The 24,124-nt window shown below is 39.5% G+C and overlaps 1 protein-coding gene across 1 annotated transcript in view; it reads left to right on the top strand.

The window, feature by feature from the left end:
* ALMS1 (ALMS1 centrosome and basal body associated protein) overlaps positions 1-24,124 on the top strand; it is a 198,875-nt gene that overhangs the window by 87,463 nt on the left and 87,288 nt on the right. The window contains exon 5 of the mRNA XM_043981290.1: positions 5,926-6,121. Within this exon, the coding sequence (XP_043837225.1) occupies positions 5,926-6,121 (196 nt within the window). The remainder of the gene's footprint in view (positions 1-5,925; positions 6,122-24,124) is intronic.

Raw genomic sequence — 24,124 nt, forward strand, 5'->3', positions numbered from 1 at the left:
AGTTTTTTAACAGTCGGTTAGGATAACTGAAAGACGCCAGTTTTTTTTTAAGGACCACCCTTTCGGGGAGGAGACCAACGGCATGAGCTACGCACGCCAGTCCGCCTGCTGCGCACGTCAGACTGCCTGCTAGCACTCCACTTCCGGGGTGCGAGCTTAAAAGGCAAGGAGAGAATGGAAGTGGGAGTTTTTTTTCCTGCTCTGCTGGTCTCCTGACTGCGCTGCACAGACGGTCTCTCTCTTCCCAAAGGTGGCCTTTGGTTTTGGTGAGTTTTATACGGAATATAGACTAAGCCTAGACTTAAGACGATTTGTATTGTGTTTCTACTTTCCTATCCTTCTAATCAACATCACCTTGTGACTACCATACAATAAAAGCTCTATCTAGAAAACCAGAAGCTTCTTCCATTTACTAGTCTGGGAGATAAATTAAGGGAAAGGTTAAAGAGGGGAGATTTATGATCTAATATCCAATTTTAATCTCACATTGGTCTCCCTGCCTGTAGTCTCTTTCCTTTTTTTTTTTTTTTTTTTTTAGTGAGGCAATTGGGGTTAAGTGACTTGCCCAGGGTCACACAGCTAGTAAGTGTTACGTGTCTGAGGCCGGATTTGAACTCGGGTACTCCTGACTGCAGGGCTGGTGCTCTATCCACTGCGCCACCTAGCTGCCCCAGTCTCTTTCCTCTTAAGTCTGTTTCCTACATAGCTGTAGGAATTCCATAAACTGGAATTCTTAAAAGATAGATTGCGGTGCCCCCCTCCCTGTTTCAGAAATGTTTAAATGTTTAGTGGTTTTTCTATTGCCTCTGGGTAAAGACAGAATCCTGAGCATGGTGTTTATGCCCTCCCCCATCTGGCTCTTGCCTCCTTTTATTTCACATCACTCCCTTTCTTGCACTCTCTGTTTCATATACCTGACCTGCTAGCTGTTCCTTCCCATCCATGGCCTCGTCTCCCTGGTCTGCAGAGTGCAGTAATCCTCTCCAGAAACCTCTCCCTGTGTCTGGGATGGTCTCATCTGCCCTCTGGGGGCCTGCCCTGCCTCGCCTCAGGGGTTGTCTCTCTCTCCCTCTGGGACTTGCTTGACATCTTGTTGGCATGATTGGCATTTCTTAGACATATGTTTATTAACCCCCCCCTTCCCCCCTTCCCCAGCATAAGCTCCCAGTCCCTAGTACCTAGTACTGTGCTTTGCTCATAGGGATAGGGGCTAGACCTTGAATTTCATTCCTATAGGGAATTTCCAGGTGTGGAAACTCCCTCCTCTAGTTCAGGTTGGAGACTTTCTTAGCAGCTTTTTTAGTGGTAGAGTTGCCTAGAGCCCTGGGCCTTAAGAGCACAAGTCACTTGCCTGGAATCGTACAGCCAGTTGTGTTTTAGAGCTGGGATTCGAAGCGGTGTCTTCTAGCTTAGAGGCCAGCTCCGCATCTCTTCTGCCGAGCTGCCTCTCTCTGCTCTGATACCAGGTGCTTCATATATGTTTACTGACTTGAATTGAATTGGTCTGTTTTCCTTCAACAAACATTTCAGTGCTTTCCATGAAGTGGCTACAGGGTAGATGTTTTGGAGGCTATATTTCCCTGTCCTCTGTTGAAGGGAAGAGGAAGGTGATCCCCTCCTTTGTTGTTTGCATAATTGAATGAATAGCATAATTGTGTACTATCTTTTGATAAATTAGGATGCTTATATTTTTTAGAAAGGAATTCTGATCAATTGGTGAAGGGCATATTTTTCTTCTGTTAAACCTGGTTTTGTGCCCACTTTAAAAATTTATTTAGAGTATGCTTCCATTTCAGAGTATAATAATAGATTAGAATGATTAATGCTGTATGTTGTGCTTTGGTGGGTCTAGCATTTAATCCTTTGGAATTAAGAGTCAGTATAATTACAGTATAGTGTCATATGACTAAAACTAGATGGGAGTTTAGGGGTCAACTCTCTAGTTCAACCTCTTCATTGTAGATGAGGATAATGAGGATCTGCTTAAGGTCATGTTGCTTGTCGGTGACAGGACTAGACCTTAAACTAGTTCAGGTATTTTTAATTATTAAAAATTATCATCCATTATCAATATAATTTAAGCTGTACTTTCCTGTATGTTATATGACAGAGTACTTCAAACTATTTAAAATAATTTATTACTCCAGGTTGATTGAATGTTGAACAAATGTCATGGTTTAAGAAAAGGAGGAAAAAAAGGCATGAATTCAGGAAACCTTAGATCTGTGAGCTTGTCGTTCATCATTAGTGAAATTAATTTGATGATTTGACAATTGGTTTGCATGCACTTATAAAGGGAAGTGGTGATCCCCAGGAGCTCGTTTTGGTTAATTAAGAAGTCCTGCCAAACTCACCTCATTTCATTTTTTAAATAGGGTTATGAGATCAAGACAATGTTGTAGACGTAGTGTATCTGGATTTCAGCAAGGCCTTTGGTACTGGGGAACCATGGGCAGGGCAGTTGTGAAGTAAGATCAATACATGGGTGGATGAAGTTGTCCCAAGGAGCAAGCACCCTGCCCAGAGCTTCCTGAGTGCATGGTGTCACAGCCCTAGCTGAAGACTCTGGCCTCCCTCCCTGTTATTGTCAGTGACTTGGAACAAGATCTAGAAGGCTCACTTATCTCATCCTTCAGTGGCACAGGGAAGGAGAACTAATGCATTTGGTGACAGCCCAAGGATTAAGCAGAGGGAATTTAAGCAGCCAGAGGAGTGGATGCAGAGGGGCTAAGTGTGAAGGCCTAAATTAGGTTGAAGGGCACCATGTACTTGGCTTTGTTGTTGCTAACTCTACGTGACTCCATGTGCTCTGCACTACCTAGCTGCTATGGATGGCAAATGACTTTAAAGAAAAGGAACTCATTGTTTTCACCCATTTAACTCCCATTGTTATTTTTGGGAACTAGTGTTTTTCTCTTTCATGATCATATGACTTGAGAGACCTGAGTGATAGCTTCATGGTAGAGCCCAGTCTTAGAGTGGATGGACTCCATTGTACTCTGAGTATTGGGGTTCAGTCCTCAGAACCCTCTTAGCTTGTATCTAGCTTTACTAAGGAGCTTGTTTGGTTACCTCATAATATGGCTGACTGTTCTTTGCCAGTTGGGATGATTTCCTTTGTGGTCTTTTGTTCCCAGGGCCCAGGACAGCCAGTGTCTGTAGGCCATTAATAAATACTGGTTGATTGATAGCTAAGATCCATGGCTTGACTGTTAGAAAAAGTTAATCTAGAAACAGACCCCAAGAGAGGCAGATGAGACAATTGTCTGTTGAGAGGTTTGTCAGCTCTAAAGTGGCACTGAGATACGCTCAAGTGGAATAGGAGCTCCTCGACGGTGGGGATCATTTCCTTTCTCTGCAGCTGTTACTGTCACCAGCATTTATAGGTAACGGTTGGGACAAACTGCCTCAGTTTACCCAAATAATTCGAGGAGACCACAAGTCAAGCAGAGACAGATTTATTGCATTCTCATGAGAACAGGTGACCTCATGCCAGAGATGAGGTCCGCGGTAATGGGCTCATGCTTTGGGTTTTTATAAAGATTTTGAGGGGGGAGCTCCCCTTGTGCACAGGGTGAGCTCACAATCTAACATCCAATCCTGTCTGACCCAGGGTGTGTGTTTAGCTCGTGATCAGGGTATAGGTACATGTTCCAAAAACAAGGGGCAAAGGGGAGGGAGAAAAGGTCAAGCCAAGGGAAGGGGGAAAGGGTGAAACTATGGGAGGGGTGAAACCACTCCAAACCACTCCACCTGGGTAAGGAGGGGCAAGGGGGAAGAAGGGAGTGATGGTACCAGGAGCTGGTACTGGGGGGAGTTAGGACTTAGGAATGCAAAAAGGGAGAGGTAAGATCTGGGAGTATCTGTACTAACAGGAGACATCTTTCCTATCTGGTCATAGCAACGACATAACTAACCCATAACAAGAACTGGGGGTTTGGAATGTAGGCAAAGGGTGGGAAGTGGGGGGGTAGGGGTACCAGGGTACATCAGGTTCAGTAAGGCAAAATATGTGATTTCTATTATAAGCAATGGAATTAAACATGAACAAAATGATCTGACTATAACAGGGACTGGGCGCTGGGTACTTTCCAGACCCCATTCTCAGAATCTGAACTGACTCAAGTCCACCTACCCCATACAGTAAGGAACATGAAGCCTAGACTAGGTAGGTCAGCCCACAGGCACATAGTGAGATCCTTAATAAAGTGTTTTTAAGGTTGTTGACTTTATTGTAAAAATTCTGCTTCTCCAATTTGTTACAGATAATAAGAGGCAAGATTTGGGTCCATAACCTACCTTTTCTACTTATTTACCTTGTACATGTTGCTTAACTCCCACCTAAGTCAGAGAAGGGTTGCCCTCTGTTTTGGTGGAGTTTCCACCCTGGAAGGAACTTGCCCCAACGCCAAAATTAAAGATCTTTCCTATGTGCAATATATGTATTGGTATAACATAAAAAAACCCCAACAGTATATATAAAGAAGTGATGGAGTTAGAGAGCCAGTAAGAATTAAAATCTTTTTGGTGTCAGGGGAAAACAAAGTAGCCACCATCCTTCAGGAAGCTGGAATCTAGCCACGGAAATGAGATGTGCACATAGGTAAAAGCTCTTGTGCAGATTAGAACCTGATTGGAATACCCAGGAGAGGAGGAGGTGCTGTAATGCATATGGCTAGAGAGGCTGGGAAGAGAGATCTTCCTGAGGAAAGCCAGGACTGGCGGGAGAGACATCCCTTCCAAGAAGGTCTAAGATTTCTAGTTAATAAGGTCTGAATGAAAGGATGTGTCCATAATGCTGATATCAGGAAGCACTGATGCAAAGCTGAAATGGAACGATGAAACATTCATCATAGTTTATGTGTGATGAGGTAGAATCTTGTAATGAATATCTTACTAGAAATCTGTTCATTAAGAAATACTTTCCCATTGGCTTTGAGTTTTAACATATGGTCTCTTTTAGCATTATGACTACTTGGCACTGGGATGGACTTCAAGTTGTGCTTAACCAGTCTGCTAGAGATAAGACAGGTGAAAAGAAGTATTTGCAGCCAAGTCAGAGAGAGGAAGACATCCCCCTCACATCTTACAGCCCTTTTCCCTTCTTAATTTCTGGATATTTTGATGTGGTTAATTGTGAGGCAGCTCCTGGCATTATTTGAGGACTTTCTGGCATTATATGAGGTGCCAGTGTTTTGGGATATTGAATTTTAACTACTCTTTAATAGCAAGAAAAAGGAATAATAAAAAGAGGTCATGATTTTTTACCATCACTTTTGCTTGCATGTAAGTATCATGCATTTGTCAACTTTAATCATAGGGCAAACCCATTGGTTTCTTAGGTCAGGAACCAGAGAAAGCATCTGTTCTGAAAAATTGGTTATGACACAAGTCACCAAAACACTTTGACATATACACACACATATACATGTATTCACATACATATATATACACACATGTGTGTATATATGTACACACAAACATATGCTTATGCATACATATACATGTACATGTATACACAAACATATATGGGTATATACATGGAGTGAGAGAGAGAGCCAGCTCAGTGCTTTAATCTTGTTCTAGAGAACCTTTTTTGGTAATTTTATCAAAATCTAATTTTGCCTCTAGAACCTAATCTATGTAGCCTTTGTCAGGTAGAACAGAACTAGCTACTTGTCTAAACTGGGTAGTAGAAGAGTCTGGTTGGCATAGTGGGGCCTGAAGGAGAGGGAGAATTATGATGGGTACATAAAAATATAGTTACTCAGTTCACTTCTCCTAAATCTTGATAACGGGAACTCGAGAAGGTGGGTATTAGGGATTGTACAGGTGAGTATATGGATGGTTTGATTTGCAATCTTGTATCACTGTATATAGTCAGTTAATAATTAAGTGCTTTTCCCTCTTCTACTTTTTTTTTAGGGAATGGAATCTTGGCACCCCCTTAATGTAGAAATGGACAATTGTCACAGCCTGCTTGCGTCTTCGGCCAGGCTTAATACGAGAAGGGAAGAGAGTGACCTGTCTGAATTCCCCTCTGTGGAGGAGGGGATGCTGACTATATCTGAAGAGGATGGGAGGGACCATCCTGGAGAGGCTTCATGTTCCCCGTTGTTAGGTAATTCTCATATAATAATAATAATAATGACTGATGATCATGACGATTACAGTTACAATAATGATGACGCCTCCCTCACATTTTTGTAGTGCATGTTTTACTTTTCAAAACACTTTCTCATATTCCCTTTTGAAAATTTTTTGTTTTGTTGATAAACTAATTTCCTCTACATCTCTTCAAATTAAAATACTTGTAAAATGTTTAGTAAAACAGTGCCAACAAGTAACTATGAATGATTATATATGTAAGCACACCTTTCTCTTAGCTTTTGTTTAAAGAAAGGAAGAATGGAGGGAAATACACAGTCAATTATTGTAACTGAATGTGAATGGGATGAGCTCACCCATAAAAGGGAAGAAGATAATACAAAGGATTAAAAAGCAGAATCCAACAATGTGTTTTATATTAGAAACACACCTGAAAGACTCACACAGAAAAGAAAAACACACATGCACACAGACTTAAAATACAGAGCTGTTAGGCTCAAGCTGAAGAAAAAGGACCTAAGTAGTCTGATCAGTCTAGTGAAGAGCCGTGACTCCAGAGGACTTTGACCACGCACACGGCCTCTCCTGAGACAGGCTGGGGATGTGCTCCAGCGAGGGAATGAGACGTACATTTCGGCCATAGTCAGTGTCAGAACTGGTTATGCTCGGCTATGCCTGCGTATGCGAGAGCTTTGTTCTTTGATGTGGATGGAAGAGAAAATGCTTCTTAATTGGCAAAAAGGAAAAAGCTACATTGAAAATAAGAGGAAGGTCATGTGCTTTAATGACTGGGAACATTCTTTTCATGTGATTGTTGGTTAGATCTCTTCTTTCGAGAACTGCCTTTTCATATCCTTTGTGAACATATCTTTTTTTTTTTTTTTGATGGGGCAATGAGGGTTAAGTGACTTGCCCAGGGTCACACAGCTAGTGTCAAGTGTCTGAGGTCAAATTTGAACTCAGATCCTCCTGAATCCAGGACCAGTGCTTTATCTACTGTGCCACTTAGCTGCCCCGAACATATCTTTTTAAAACCCAAGTTGCTAGCTTTTTTTTCCTTCTGCAATAGGTTCCCTTTTTATCTTCAGAATTTCATTCTTTTAAAATTTCCTGACCTCCTTGTCTTGACTTCTGCTGTAGAATTTGAGTCCACAGGTTTCTACCTTTTTTTCTTTTGAATTACTCTTCTTAAATCTATTGTACATGTCAGACTTTGTCTGGCTTTTTTTCACCTCTGTCATAAATGCTAGGAAGGAGGGTGTCACTTTTCTTTTTCCTCTCCTTCCTCAAATTTCTAAACCCCCCCCCTTTTTTAATCTCAGAAGCTAATGCCTCCCTTTTAGTAAGAATCAGATCCAGAACAGAATTTTCCATTGCTCATTCTTCTACTTTTTTTATTTAAAAAATTTTTTTTTTAGTCTTTATTGTTTATTTACTTTATTTTTCTTCTACTTTTTAAATGATGAAATTACTAATAGTAAGTTTAGTTGTTTTTGGCACAGAGAAAGTGTCAGTAGATTTCTGCATTATTGAAGGCCCCCTATCACTTTGCCAGGCTTATGATGTGTTTCCTGAGCTCACCTATTTCTTCTTTCTGTTCAGGTGATCCCATAAGATAATAAAAAACAAAACAAAACAAATTTATACTGTAAGATTTTTGTGACTGCGCCTATTTAATAGTCTTTGATTTAATTGGAAAAACTGATACATTTTAAACCTCTTCAAGTCAGCAGACAAAAAAGAATTATGACTCAGAGGTTCCTCAGACTAATGAACCACTCTGTTTACTAAGTATTGCAGCTTTCTGGGCTTTGGGTTCCAGGTGCTGCCACATCATGCACCACTTTAATCTTTGAGGGTGCTTATCCAAGCTGTAGATTTTATTCTCTAGTTACCTAAATTGTGATCCAGGCAACTACTTCTCATGCTTTCCTTATTTTAAATATTCTTAAATTTTATCTGTCTTGGAAAATAGACAAGGAGCTAATTTCTTTCCTTATTGAGCTGTTGAATGATACTAGAAATTTGTTGGACTATTGTTTCGCTACTGAGTTGGCTGAATTTCACAAACACATTATTTGTTTCTCAATTTTCAAGTTGTTTCTATATTTTATGAAGAAAGATGCTCCAGAATTATACACAAATTATCTCTGGTTTCATCATAAGCTACATTGTGTACATGGTTCTTATTTTTAGCTGCACTAGATAACTGAATATCACATTCTCTTTGATTAATTCTAGTCAGAAATATATGCTTTCTTTTGAAGCTTTGATGGGCCCTTTTATTTGTAAATTACATTTTATCTTGTCATGGAACTTTTAACTTTCTTTGAGTGCTTGTCTCCTGAAAAGAGCAAGAACAAATTCAAAAGTATATTTAAAGCCAGCGCTCAGAAATAAAAGACAAAATAATTTCATTTCCAAAGAAAGTCAGAATTTAAACTTTAGAATATTCAGAAGTACCTCGTTATTCTTTTTGTTTGAAAGAAAATAAATCACTCGTCATCTAAGCAGGATTGACTCAGGGCAGGATACAGACTGATCAGAAGAAACGTTAAACAGGGCTGCTACTCATGGTAACGGATCTGTGCTCTTCAGCCATGAAGGGACCTTAAATAGTGGCTCGTCATCATCCTTAGAGCAACCTTGTAGGTGTCACCACATGGGTGGCCACATATGGTGACTTCTGAAATAGCTTCCTGGTTGCCCTTCCTGCCCCAGGCCTCTCTGTCTCTCCAGAGCCTGACGTTGCTCAAGCAGTCATTCACCTAGGACTGAGACTAAGGAGGACCAGGAAAGCCTTCTGAGGTGTGAAGGAGGGGAAGCGCAGCGGAGGTAGGGATAAGGAAGGAGAGCATTCCAGGCATGGGAGATGTGAGAATGCTTAGGGCTGGGGGAGGGAGCGGTGCATACCCCGGGAGTGAGCAGGAAGAAGGAGGAGGGAGCTGGGCTGGGAAGGACTTCGAATGTCAAGCAGAGCACTTTGTATTTGTTTCTGGAGGAGATGGGGAGCCACTGAAATTTATTGAGTATGGGAGTGACATGGTCAGATCTGCAATTTAGGGAAATCGCTTTGGTGGCTGAATGGAAGCGCGAATGGAGGGGGAGAAACACCAAGCAGGCAGACACCCCTCCCCCCAGCAGCTATGGCCACAGTACAGGCATGAGGGGCCATGAGGGTTTGCACCAGAATGGGGGCAGTGTCAGAGGAGAGAAAGGGGGGTGTTTGAGAGATGCTGCAGGGCTGAATTCGATAGGCCTCGGCAACTGCTTGGCTATGGGGGTGTGTGGGAAAGTGAGGTATCCAGATGGACTGCTAGGTTCTGAGCCTGAAGGACTGGGAGGCTCCACAGCAGTAGGGAAGGTGTAGGGGGAAAGATGATGAGTTCAGTATAATACATGGTGAGTTTTAAGAAGACACCCAGTTTGAGATGACTGAAAGGCAGTTGGAAATGTTTGATTGGAGGTCAGTATAAGTGGATTTGGGAATCATCAGCATAGAGATGCTTATTACATCTTTGGGAGCTGATGAGATCACCAAGTGAGAAAGTAGAGAGCAGAAAGAGAAGGGGGCCCAACACAGAGCCTTGGGGGTTACCCACAGATAGTGGGAATGGTGTGGATGAAGAATCAGCTGGAGACTGAGAAGGAGCATCAGAGATAATGGGAGAAAACCGGAAGAGTGGTGCCTCATTAGAGCCTCGGGAGGAGAGTCTAATCAGCAATGGCAGAACCTGCAGAGGGCTTCAGGAGGATCAGGATGGAGAAAAGGCCGGGATATTTGGCAGTTATGAAACCAGTGGTAGTTTTGTAGAGTGTACTGACAGCTGAATGATGGGGTTAGAAGCCAGAAGGCAGAGGATTCATAAGAGAAGGAGAGCAGAGGAAGTAGGGTCACCTGTCTGTCTGTAGACAGGCTTCTCAAGACATTCAGCTGAGAAGGTGAGAGATCTAGGGTGATATCTAGCAGGGATCTGAGGGTGTTTTAAGGTTTGTAGACAACAGGGAAGGACTCAGTGCATGGAGATTGAAGATTAGAGAAAGAGTGGGGATGATAGAAGGAGCTGTCTGTTGGAAGAGGCAGGAAGGGATGAGATCAGGATGAATGGAGAGAGGTTTTCCTTTGCAAGGAGAAGGACCATCTCTTCGGTGAGGCAGGTGAAGAAGGAGAAGGTGGTAGAAAGCATCGGAGTGATGTGAAAGGAGAACAGAAGAAGGCATTCATATTTTAAGACATGAAATTCTATATGAGAAGAGGGTTTAAAAAATATTTTTATTTTTAAAAATTATCAACATTTATATCTTCTCCCGCCAAAGAAAAACAAAACCCTTGTAGCAGATTTCCATATTAGCCATATTTCAAGAAAAAGAAAGAAAAAATATGCTTGAATCTGCCCTCTGAGTCTGTTGTTTCATCATGAATTCTTTGGAATTGTGGTTGGTCTTTTTGTTGATCATAGTTACTAAGTCTTTCCCAGCTTCAGTATCTTTACTGTATTGCTTTTATTGCATACATTGTTCTCCTGGTTTTGCTCACTTCTTTTTGCATTTGTTCATTGTAAGTGTTCCCAGATTTTCCTGAAACTATCTTCTTCATCATTTCTTAGAGCAAAATAGTATTCTATCACATTTATATACCATAACTTATTCAACTATTCCCTAATTGATGGATACCTTCTCAGTTTGAAGGTCCTTGTCACCACACACACACAAAAAAAGAATACTGCTATAAATATTTTCATACATATGTATCCTTTTCCTCTTTGATTTCTTTGGGGGTATAGCCCTAGTAGTGGTATTGCTGGGTCAAGGGTATGCACAATTCATTAAATTATGGGGCATAGTTCCACATTGTTTTCCAGAATGGTTAGACTAATCCACAGCTCTAACAACAGTGCATTAGTGCATCTATTTTCTCTCATCCCCTTCAGCATGTGTCATTTCCTTTTTATATCATCTTAGCCAATCTGATGGATATAAGGTGCCTCAAAGTTGTTTTAATTTGCATTCCCTAATTATTAGTGATTTAAAGCATTTTTTTCCTTTGGCTGTTAGTAGTATTGATTTTTTTCCTCTGAAAACTGCCTATTCGTATTCTTGGAACATTTATCAGTTGGGGAATGGCTTTTATTCTTGTATATTTGAGTACATTATTGTGGGGACCAATTTTTAATTGGGGAGTGCTAGCTAAGCAGCTTGCCGCAATATTGGGGCAAGGAAGGAGACTGGCAGCCTCCCTCAAAACAGAACAAGATTTATTTTAACAAGAATGAACTTAAAAAAAAAACCACAAACAGGATCAGTAGGATCAAGGAAAAGGAAATAAAATGGGGAAAGGGAAATTATAATACCTGAAAAAATACCACCACCCAGGAATCAGCTGAAAATACATAGTAGAACGCCTGTCGCTTTCCATCTTCCACCTAGAATGCCCAATTCTCCTCCCCCAAACCTAGAAATACCCCACACAGCCCCAGCCAATGGGATGGCTGCTCTGACAGTCACATGACTGCCCTCACTAGGCTTCCAATCATTATAATTTTGCCAGGCCCATGTAGGCATCTGCCAGAGCCCTGGCAATGGCTACAACCAGTGGGTGGAGCACCATGTGGTTTGCAGAGCCCCAGGCCAGTACACACCAAGGCATAAAAACCTCAAATAACAATTAATTCTTTACATTATATTGACTCTCTATATTTTATAAATGAGACTTATCAGAGAAATTTTCTACAAAGATTTTCCCCCCAGTTTCTTTTTATTTTAATTTTAGCTTCTTCTTCTTCTTTTTTTTTTTTTTGGTGAGGCAATTGGGGTTAAGTGACTTGCCTAGGGTCACACAGCTAGTAAGTGTTAAGTGTCTGAGGTCGGATTTGAACTCAGGTCCTCCTGACTCCAGGGCCGATGCTCTATCTACTGTGCCACCTAGCTGCCTCAATTTTAGCTTCATTGGTTTTGTTAGTGCAAAAACTTAAATTTTTTTATAATCAGAATTATACATTTACCTCTAGTGAACCTCTCTATCTCTATTGGTTATGAATTCTTTGCCAGTCTATAAATCTCACAGGTAATTTTTTTCTTGTTCCACTAATTTGCTTATATCATCCTTGATGCCTAAATCATGCATAAATTTTGAGCTTATATTGATATACACTGGGAGATATTGGTTCATGCCTAGTTTTACCAGACTGCTTTCCAGTTTTTGTAACATAGTAAGTTCTTGCCCCAATAATTTGAGTCTTTGTGTTTATGAAATACTAGATTATTCTGATCATTATCTTCTGTATATTGTGTAGCTAATCCGTTCCACTGATCTCTATGTCTTATCCTGGTACTAGACTGTTTTGATGAATACAGCTTTTTAGTATATTTTTGAGATCTGGTACTGCTAGGTCCCATTCCTTCTAATTTTTAAAAATTGATTTTCTTGAAATTCATGACCTTTTGTTTCTCCAGATAAATTTTATTATTTTTTCTAGCTCCAAAAAGTACTCTTTGGTATGGCATTGAGTAAGTCAATTAATTAAGGTAATGCCATTTTTATTATATTGGCCTGGCCTACCCATGAACAATTAATAGTTCTTCAGTTATTTAGATCTGTCTTTATTTGCATGAGGAGTTTTTTGTAATTGTGTTCATATACTTCCTGTGTGTGTCTTGGCAAGTAGACTCCTAAGTATTTTTTATACTGTCAACAGTTATTTTAAATGGAATTTCTCTTTCTGTCTCTTTCTACTGGGTTTTATTCTTGATATACAGAACTACTCATGGTTTGTAATCCTGCAATTTTGCTGAAGCTGTTAATTGTTTCATTTAGTTTCTAGTTGACTCTAAGGTTCTCTAGGTAAAAATATACAAAAAGCAGTAAGTTCTGTTTCCTTTTTGCTCATGCCTATTCCTTCAGTTTCTTTTTCTTGTCTCATTGCTATGGCTATTATTTCCAGTAGAATTTTGAATAATAGAGGTGATAATGGATATCCTTACTTTGCCCCTGATCTTATGGGGAAGGCTGCTAGTTTATCTCCATTACAAGTAATGTTTGCTCTTGGTTTTTGATAGTTACTACTTACTATTTTAAAGAAATCTCCATTTCATTCTTGTGTTTTCTACTTTTTTTTTTTAAACAGGAATGAGTGCTATAGTTTGTTGAAAGCTTTTTCTGAATCTTTTAAAATAATCGTGTTTTTTGTTGTTTTTGCTATTGATATATGGTCAGTTATACCTACAGTTTTCCTAATATTGAACCAGTCCAGCATTTCTGACATATATCTGTGAGATTTAAAATTGGATATTAGATCATAAATCTCCCCTACTTAACTTTTCCCTAATTTATCTCCCAGACTAGTAAATGGAAGAAGCTTCTGGTTTTCTAGATAAAGCCTTTATTGTATGATAGTCACAAGGTGATGTTGATTAGAAGGATAGGAAAATAGAAATACAATACAAATCGTCTTAAGTCTAGGCTTAGTCTATATTCCTTATAAAAACTCACCAAACCGAAAAGGCCACCTTTGGAGAGAGGGAGACCGTCTGTGCCGCGCCGTCAGGAGTCCCGCCAAGCAGGCAAAAAGGCCTACTCCCGTTCTCTCCACCCCAGAAGTCAAGAGCCCAGCAGGCAGTCTGACATGCGCAGCAGGCGGACTGTTCATCTCCTCCCCAAAAGGGTGGTCCTTGAAAAACTGGCGTCTTTCAGTTATCCTAACCGACTGTTAAAAACTTTCATATTTTACCACATTTCCCCCCTTTGCTTCCTCAAGAAACGGAATGTTTCCTTGATGGAACAGTAAAAAGAATATAATAACTTTTACTGACTAATAATATGCGAACAACAATACAGAAAAGGAAGAGAGGAAAGTTTTGTCCAGAGGGGCGATTTTTTTTTTCCTCATGAACCGACGCTTTGACATTAGTCTTGCAAAGGGAGAGCCTCTGCAGAGAGTACATGTTACAGATAGTATATATTATAACAGTTCTCTCCACCCCAGAAGTCAAGAGCCCGGCAGGCAGTCTGACGTGCGCAGCAGGTGGACTGTTCATCTCCTCCCCAAAAGGGTGGTCCTTGAAAAACTGGCGTCTTTCAGTTATCCTAACCGACTGTTAAAAACTTTCATATTTTACCACATATCCTACCTGGTTATACTATATGATCTTTGTGATATATTGCTGTAATATACTTGCTGATATTTTATTTAACATCTTTACATTGATATTTGTTAGAGAAATTGGTCTTTGGTTTTGATTTTATCTGGTTTATGTATTAAGACCATATTTGTGTCATAGAAGGAATTTGGTAGGTCTGTTTCTTTTTTTCCCCTTCCAATTTATGTAGTATTGGAATTAATTTTTCTGGTAAAATTCCCTTCTAGTCCTTTTTTTCCCCCCTTGTGGAGCTCATTTAAGACTTACTCAATTCCTTTTTCTAAGATAGGATTATTTTTTGAGATATTTTATTTTTTCCGTTACATGTAAAGATAGTTCTCAACTTTTGTTTATACAAGCTTTACAATTTCAGATTTTTCTCCCTCCCTCCCCTCCCTCCCCCCCTCCCCTAGACAGCAGGTAATCTGATATAGGTTATATCTATATATCTCTATACATATACATATATATATATATATATATATATATATATATATATATATATACACACACACACATAATAACATTAATCCTATTTCTGCATTAATCCTGTTACAAGAGAAAGAATCAGAGCAGTGATGCAAAACCTCAAAATAGAAAAAAAAAGCAACAGCACCCAAAACAAAAGAAATAATATGGTTCAATCAGCATCTATACTCCACAGTTCTTTCTTTCTTTTTTTTTTCTTGGATTTGGAGATCCTCTTCTATCATGAGTTCCCTGGAACTCTTCTGTGCCATTGCATTGGTGAGAAAAATATAGTCCATCACAGTAGGTCAACACTCAATGTTGATGATACTGTGTATAATGTTCTTCTGGTTCTGCTCATCTCACTAATCATCAGCTCACGTAAGACCCTCCAGGTTTCTCTGAACTCTTCCTGCTCATCATTTCTTACAGCACAATAGTATTCCATTGTATTCATATACCACAACTTGTCCAGCCATTCCCCAATTGATGGGCACCCCCTCAACTTCCAATTCCTTGCTACCACGTAAAGAGCAGCTATAAATATTTTTGTACATGTGGGTCCCTTTCCCCCTTTCATGATTTCTTTGGGCAAAAGACCTAAAAGTGGGATTGCTGGGTCAAAGGGTATGCACAGCTTTATTGCCCTTTGGGCATAATTCCAAATTGCTCTCCAGAATGGTTGGATCAGCTCACAGCTCCACCAACAATGCATTAGTGTTCCAATTTTCCCACAGCCTCTCCAACATTTATTATCTTCCTTTTTTGTCATTTTAGCCAATCTGATAGGTGTCAGGTGGTACCTCAGAGTTGTTTTAATTTGCATAAGATAGGATTATTTAAGTGTTTTATTTCTTGTTCTATTAACCTGAGTAATTATATTTTTTTGTTAAGTATTAATCTGTGGGGGCAGCTAGGTGGCGCAGTGGATAAAGCACTGGCCCTGGATTCAGGAGGACCTGAGACACTTGACACTTACTAGCTTTGTGACCCTGGGCAAGTCACTTAACCCTCATTGCCCAGCCCCCCCCCCCCCCCAAAAAAAAAGTATTCATCTGTTTCATTTGGATTGTCAGATTTATTGGCATATAGTTGGATGAAGTAGCTCCCAAGGATTGCTTTTATTTCCTCCTTTTTGGTTGTGAATTTACCTTTTTGATTTTTGATACTGATGACTTTTAAAAAAAAAAAGTCAAACTAGGTCACAGCTTATCTATTTTATTGACGAAAAACAGTTCCTAGTTTAATTAGTTTTTTTTACTTTAAATTTTGCTAGTCTCTCCTTTGGTTTTTTCCCAAGACTTCTGTTTTGTTGTTTAATTGGAGTTTTTTAATTTGTTCTAGTGTTGTTGGTTTTTTAGTCACGTGCCTAATTTGTTGACCTGCTCTTTCACTCTTTTATTGATACACACACACACACACACACACACACACACACACACACACACACACACACACACACATATATTTAGAGATATACATTTTCCCTTATGTTCTGTTTTGGATGAATCCTACAGATTTTGGCATGTTGTCTCATTGTTGTTTTCTTTAATGAAATTATTGATTGTTTTCTATGATTTATTCTTTGAGTTATTCATTCTTTAGGATTAGTTTATCTAGTTTTAATTAAAATCTATGCTTTAAGGACCCTTTATTAAATGTATTATTTTTCTATCGTGGTCAGAAAAAGATGCATTCAATATTTTTCTTTGTGTATTTTTTAAGTAGACTCCTAAGTAATAGACATCTAATTTATTTATTACATGTAGAATTTCTCTACTTCTTCCTGCTGAGGTTTTTTTTTGTTGTTGTTTTGGATAACAAGTGCCAGTGATTTATGTGGACTTATAGATATCCTAATTTTTAGTTGATTCTCAGTTTTCTAAGTATACTGTAATATTTTCTACATTTGTTTTTTCTTTTTCCCTCAATGAAAGTTTGGAATAGCTTCTGTGGGGAGTAAAATAGGGAATCAGTTAGGAAGGACTGAAAGGAATGGCATGCTGCAGTGGTATACCTGGTCACCATGGTTGTGAGACTTGCTCTAGCTTGATTCAGCAGTTGGTTGGTAGGGGCAGAGGAGGCAGATAGTAGCAGTTATCCAAGGCTGAAATTTGGTAAGAGAAGAGCAGTTATTGATATGGTCTGAAAGCTCTTCACCCTCCCCTGTTTGTGTTGCAGCTTATCAGTGTTCTTTCTACAAAATGGGGCACCCAGGATTGAACACAGTGATCTCGATGTGTTCTGGACAGAATGTAGTACTTTGTAACTGTCGTCATCCTTAGTTTGGACATGTCTCACTCAATAAAGAATATTTCATTAGTTTTTTTGACTGTCATATCACCCTTCCTCTCTTCTTTGTTTGTTTTTTTTGCGGGGCAATGAGGGTTAAGTGACTTGCCCAGGGTCACACAGCTAGTAGCTTTTCCTCTCTTCTTAACTTACTATATTCATAGTTATATGTTAACAAAACTGAGAACACACAAGAAATGAAATCTTCAGAAACATAAAATACCCAAACTAACAGATGACCAAATAAGGATCTTAAATAATCAAATTTGAGAAAAGGAAATAGAACTAGCTGTAAAGGAACTACCAAAGGAGAGGAGGGAATCTTCTGGTCCTGATAGAGATTTTTTATGTCCTATAATGACAGGAGAATTCCATCAAACTTGTAAAGAAGAATTAGTGCTAATACTAAACTTATCAAGAAATCTTATCAGATTCCTTTTATGAATAAAAAATTACCTCAGCACCCAAACCAGTTAAGGGTAAAGCAAATAAGGAGAACTGTAGACCAATCTCATTAATGAATACTTATCCAAAAATTTTAAATAAAATCCTGTCAAACAGATTAATGCAATTCATCTAAGAAATCATTCATTATGAACAAGTTGGATTTATATCCTGGGATGTAAGGATGGTTCAACACTAGGAAAACAACCAACACAATCATGTTAAAAACAAAAATAAGCAAAATCACATGATTAATCTTAACGGGTGCAGAAAAATCCCTTGACAAAAGTACAAAGCCTTCTTTATACAGAACCCTGAGTAGCAGATATCTTTTGTTGATATCTTAAAAAATTTCTTTCGAAAACCAAAAGTAAGCATCATCTGCACATAATACTAGAAATTTTTCCGCTAAATACAGGAGTGAAGCAAAGATAGCTATTCTTCCCATTGTTGTCTGATGTAGTTCTAAAAGTGTTAGCAATCGTAATAAGATAAGAAAGAAATTAAAGGCATATAGTTAAATAAACAGGAGATAAAACTATCTCATTTTGTTGATGATTTATGTAGAGAATGCTAGGAAATCAGCAAAGAGACTGAGACCAAAGTTCTAGGCTATCAAAGCCTCAAAAATCACTAGCATTTCTAGGATAAAATGCAAGGGGCAACAATAGAAAGGGAAATTCTATTCCAAATGATTATTAGACAGTGCTTAAAATATGTGAGGACTGGTCTACCACACCATGCAAAAGACTTGCATTGGATTCAGTTACAGAGTGTCCTTAAAGAAAGAAATCACTCCGATTGGGCTGGAGGGCTTCTTAGTCTTCACGGCTTTTGGAACTTTCCCATAAGTACAAATGACGATCCTCCCCAATCAAATTCTAGTTTCAATGCCGTACCCATCAGGCTGGGAGAGGGGTACTTTATAAAACTCCATAAACGAGTAAAGTTCATTTTGAGAAACAAAAGATAAGGAATATGAAGGGAGATGATGAAAAGAGGTAGGAAGGAAGGGAAATTAGCTCTTCCAGACCTCAAACTATTTTAAAACCATGGGGTGATAGTTAAAGAACAGAGAAGTAGAGCAGTGAAGGCCACAAAAGGGTAAATGCAGCTCATGGGGTTGGTACATACCTAGCAGACTCTCTTCTTTCACACCCCCCCCCCCCATTGTAGACCATGTCCTTTCTGGAAGCATAGTTGGGTGACCAAAGTCCAGTGACTTTGGGCTTTTCGTATCAGATGTGTACCCCTTGAATACTCTATACAGAGCAATTAGTTTCACATTTCTGGCTAAGATGATGATGTGAAAGGATGTAGAGAAGCTATTTATCCTACTTTTTGTTCCAGAGCTAATTTTCTTTCATACCATTAAAAAATCTCTAGTCTCATCTCTTCTGGCTATTTTTGTACCTGAGTTATTACCCTCTAGGCTTCTCTTAACCCATAATAGTTTTTACTTTGCTCAGTGCTTTCTTCTGTTCACTCACATTGGAGTGGTCCCCTTGCGCAGTTCTAAAAGGGATGGAGACACTCACTTGTCTTTACCTTTCTCCACTGCTGATCTATATAAGGTTAACTCTTAGACACTCATTTGGACAGCCCACATTCTGGAGAAAGCAGTGGAGAAATGTAAAGATAAGTAATTATTTCCATTCTCTAAAACATATTGAACCTATTGAAAACTTCATTCCTATCTGCTTGGCTGAGAGGACCCAAGGCTGGTTGCCTTGAGGAGAAAGCCTCTCAGGGGAGCTTTAGACACTTTCTGCTGCTTAGCAGATGATAATAAGCAACTTAGGCTTGGATGTTTTGCTTAGCTGCTTCATCCTGGGGTGTTCTCCATGCATCCTTGTTGAATATCCTCTTTGTGCTATGGCCAAGTAAGTCTCTTTTTGTTAAGTGTTAAATGACAAGAATCTCCTGTCATTCTAATATGGACCCTAAACCAACAGGGGACTGACCCAAATTGGACCCACTAGGATGAAGTTATTTATTGGAAGGATAGGCAGTGCACTGGAAAGAATAGAGTCAGAATTTAGGTTGTTGTTGCATGCTGTACTGAAATCTTCTCTTCTTTTTCCATGTGCCTGTCCCCTCTCTTATTTCCCCCATTAAAGAGTAAAATGCTTGCTCTTTTAGGCAAAGAGAGATTGATGTGAGTACTTATTGTCCTTTGGAATGGCACTTTGAAGATGATTTTCTTTTAGACCCATTAGTTGTGTTTTCCCTGGTCCTTTAAGCCTTTTAAAAATTCTGTTATGTCATTTCCTCAAACCCATTTTACCTTCAAAGCCAGCTTTCAGTTCAGTTATTTTTGGTTGTATATGACTTTGTGACTTCATTTGGGGTTTTCTTGGCAAAGACACTGGAATGGTTTGCTGTTTCCTTTTCCAGTTCATTTACATATTAGGAAACTGAAGCAAACAAGGTTAAATGACTTGACCAGGGTCACACAGCTAGTAAATGTCTGAGGCCAGTTTTGAACTCAGGAAGATGAGTCATCCTGACTCCAGGCCTGGTGCTTTACCTACTTTGCCACCTAGCTGCCTGATTAACTGAAGTAATCAAAGACTTTTTCTTTCTCTTCTGAACATTACAATAATAACTTTAGGAAGGAATCCTTTTGACCTGATCAGGAGAGAGAGGGTCTTGAAGGGTGGGTTAGAAATTGGTTAAATCTTTGTTAAGTGAGAGAGAAAGGATTTAATGCAGGATGTTATTTTGAAATTGAAAGTAAAAGAAAGATGGAGTTTTTCGTATTCAGCTAAGTCCAAAGGCTTCAGACCAGGAGATGTATGCATGCATGCATGCATGTATGTATGTATGTATGCATGTATGTCTATCAATCTTTTTTGGTTACTGTATTATTTTGTCACTGTAGTCCAGAGGGAGGATGCCCCAGACCTATACAACAGCATTTGTGATTGACCAGACGCACAGCTCTCCAACAAGCAGAAGGCTCCCCAGCATTCCAATATTATGGCAAGGTTCAGACCAGGATATGGAGAAAAATGATTTCTTAATATTTCTGAAAGAGTGGTCAGGGGCCTTTATACACAGAATACATGGGAGGCTTATGTTAAAAATATTTAAAGGCATAGGAATAAACAGGTCATTCTTTAATCTGGTTAGTGTCTATTGAAATCCACCAGCAAGCATTCTATGTGGTGGAGAAATGAAATAGAGGCCTTGCCAATGAGGTGAGAGCTAAAACAAGAATGCCCCTGGCTGTCCTTATTATTTGAGGTAGTCTGAGAAATATTAGCTGTAGGAATTAGGTAGGAGAATAAAATTGAAGGAATAAGCCTAGGCAAAGAGGATCAAATTTATTGCTTTTCCCAGATGTTACAAATCTCAGAGAACTCTAGAGATTTAACTATAAATTAATCAAAACAATAACTCCATTAAACAGGATATGAGAAGCCCACAGAAATCATATGCTTTTCTATATATTAGCAATGAAAAGCAGCAGGAAGAGGTAGAAAAAAAAAAAACTCCTTTCAAAACAACAATAGATTGTATCAAATAATTGAAAAGTGACATCAACAAGCTTTCATTAAGTATCTACCATGTGCTGACCACTATGGTAAGCACCAGAGATACAAAAAGAGGCAAAAACCAGTCCCTGCTCCCAAGTTGTATTATCAGCAAAGTGGAAAATGGACTGGAATCGGGACAGATTGGAGGTAGCAGATCAAGAAAAGGGCCATTAGATTGGTCATTTAAAAGATCATCGTTAACTTTGCAGAGAGTAGTTTCATTTGAATGATGAGGTCAGAAGCCAGACTGCTGAAAGTTAAGAGAGTAAAGAAAAAGGAAGTGGTCATTGTTTTTAGGTGACCTTTTTTTTTTGGCAGGGCAATGAGGGTTAAGTGATTTGCCCATAGTCACACAGCTAGTAAGTGTCAAGTGTCTGAGGTTGGATTTGAACTCAGGTCCTCCTGAATCCAGGGCCAGTGCTCTATCCATTGAGCCACCTAGCTGTCCCCTAGGTGACCTTTTAAAAGAGTTTTACCCTGAAAGCGGGTAAAGATAGAGGACAGTAACTAGTGGGGCAACTAGGTGGTTCAGTGGATGGAGTGCTGGCCTTTGAAGTCAGGAAGACTCATCTTCCTGAGTTTAAATCTGGCCTCAGGAGGCGGCTAGGTGGTGCAGTGGATAAAGCACCGGCCCTGAATTCAGGAGTACCTGAGTTCAAATCCGGCCTCAGACACATAACACTTACTAGCTGTGTGACCCTGGGCAAGTCACTTAACCCCCATTGCCCTGCAAAAAAACAAAAAAACAAAACAAAACAAAACAATAAATCTGGCCTCAGACAATTATTAGCTGGGTGATCCTGGGCAAGTCACTTCACCCTGTGTGCCTCAGTTCCTCATTTACAAAATGAGCTGGAGAAGGAAATGGCAAACCACTCTAGTATCTTTGCCAAGAAAACCCCAAATGTGGTTACGAAGAGTTGGTTATGACTGGAACAGTGGAACAAAAAAAAACCAAGTGGGAATGAACAGAGTAAGTTAGGACATCTTGCAGACTGTAGGGAGGCAGCTAGTAGACAGGGAGAAACCGAAGAATAGTGAGGGAATAGGAATGATAGGGCATTCTACTAGAGAAGATGGGATGGAAAGGTATTCATTATGTAGGTATAGCATTTTGGCTTCTTGGAATAGAGAAGGGTCACTGCTTTATCCAGGACAGGTGAAGGAGGTGATAGAGGTAGAAGGCATCTTAGCAATGTGAGATGAAGAGGAAGGGATAAGAGGGAGCTCTTGGCAAATGGTTTCAGTTTTGGGTTTTTTTAGTGAAATATGAGGGAAGGTTCCCATTTGAGAGGGTGGGGGTAGGAGAGAGCCAAGGCAGTTCGAGGAGGCTAAAATGTTTTGGAAAATGCACTGTGGTGAGTGGGATAGCGAATTGATTATGCTTCATGTAAGGAAATGATGTTTCTTCATGAAGCACAGTGGGGAGTGTGAGAACCAGGGTGATGCCCCCCTGAAAAGAAAGCATGTGACTAGCGTCCAGAAGCTACGTCTATTCATAGACTGCCTGTAAGTCATGTCAATCAATGGACCAGCCAATTAGCTTGAAGCTGTGTGTGGAGACTGCCCCTCTTCCAGTTCTGCAAGAAGCTTCCAATGGAATGCATGGAGGATCCGGCCTTTTCATTTGGAAACGGGCTTGTGGTGGCGGAACTTCAAGTGTTTTCTTTGGAATTGTGAATAGCTAGGTGAAGGTAGCTTTCTCTTTCTCTCTTTGCTAACCCCTAATATACTTTAACAAATGCTTAAAAGCCTAAATTGTTGCTGAATTTATCAGTAAACTTAGCTAGTTCTACTGGGGGGAGGGGGGGGCAGATAAGGTGATCACACATTAGATTTTAAACATCACAATTAGCTAGGTATAAAAGGATTACCTTACCATGGTGAAGAACCAGTTGAGATTATATAGATTGATAGTAGATCCAGGCAGCACTATTTTCTCTCTCCTTGTTCAGTAAACTATGAGTGAGAGTGAAAGCAGCACTGATGAGAGGAATCCATGGCTGAGGCTCTGGTAAGGCCAGAATTCAATAGGATAAGTGGGCAAAGATTGCTTATGGTTGGGCTATGCAGATGTCATAAAAGTGACAATATTACCCACATTAATTCATTGATTCAGTACCTGACCAAAACTACCAAAGGGATACTTTGTAGGGCTGGAAAAAATAAGTAAAAGAAAAATAAAAAAAAAGGAATAAAATAAAAAAGTGGGAGGAAAAGAGACAGGGCTGTAATATACCTAAATAGAAAAGTTGATCAGTGGAATGAATTAGGTACAAAAGATCCTGAGGCAATCAAACATAGTTTTGATATACCCAAGAATTCTAACTACATGGGGAAGGATGCCCTTTATGAAAAAAATTGCTTGGAAGATTAGAACAGAGTCTGGTAGTAATTTGGTTTAAACTAGCACCTCCTACCATGTATTACAGTAAGTTCCAAAAAGTTGCAAGACCTAGATATAAACATGGCTTGAAGAGCCATTAAGGTGATACATTCTGCAACAAGTTCTTGACCAAACAAGGGATAGCAAGGAACACAGAAGACCAGGGACAGACGGTTTTGATCACTTGAAATTTAAAATGTTTTTGCACATAAAAATCTATGCATTGATAACTAGAAAGAAAAAAGTTAAATGTGAAAAAAGATCAATGTAGCCCATTTCCCTTTTACTTTGGATACAGGAAGTGGATTAAAATATAGAAGCATCAGTGCCATCCCCTGTTATCTAAGTGGTCAAAAAATATGAACCAGTCCATTCTTTTTTTTTTTTTTTTTTTTTTTTTGGCGGGGCAATGGGGGTTAAGTGACTTGCCCAGGGCCACACAGCTAGTAAGTGTCAAATGTCTGAGGCTGGATTTGAACTCAGGTCCTTCTGAATCCAGGGCTGGTGCTTTATCCACTGCACCACCTAGCTGTCCTCCAGTCCATTCTTAAGGGTTGCAATTTAAGCCATCAACAACCATATGGGGAAAAAAATGCTCTTTATCACAAATAGAAATAAAAATGAACTAGTTCTGAGTTTCTGCCTGTTTCAGATGGGAAAAATGACAAAAGAAGATGAGAAGTATTCAAGGGGATGTAGAAGATAGGAACTGTGATAGACTGTGTTCATGGAGCTGTGAATTGTTCTA

The sequence above is a fragment of the Dromiciops gliroides genome, chromosome 2 (genome assembly GCF_019393635.1).
Source record: "Dromiciops gliroides isolate mDroGli1 chromosome 2, mDroGli1.pri, whole genome shotgun sequence".
Lineage (NCBI taxonomy): Eukaryota > Metazoa > Chordata > Mammalia > Microbiotheria > Microbiotheriidae > Dromiciops > Dromiciops gliroides.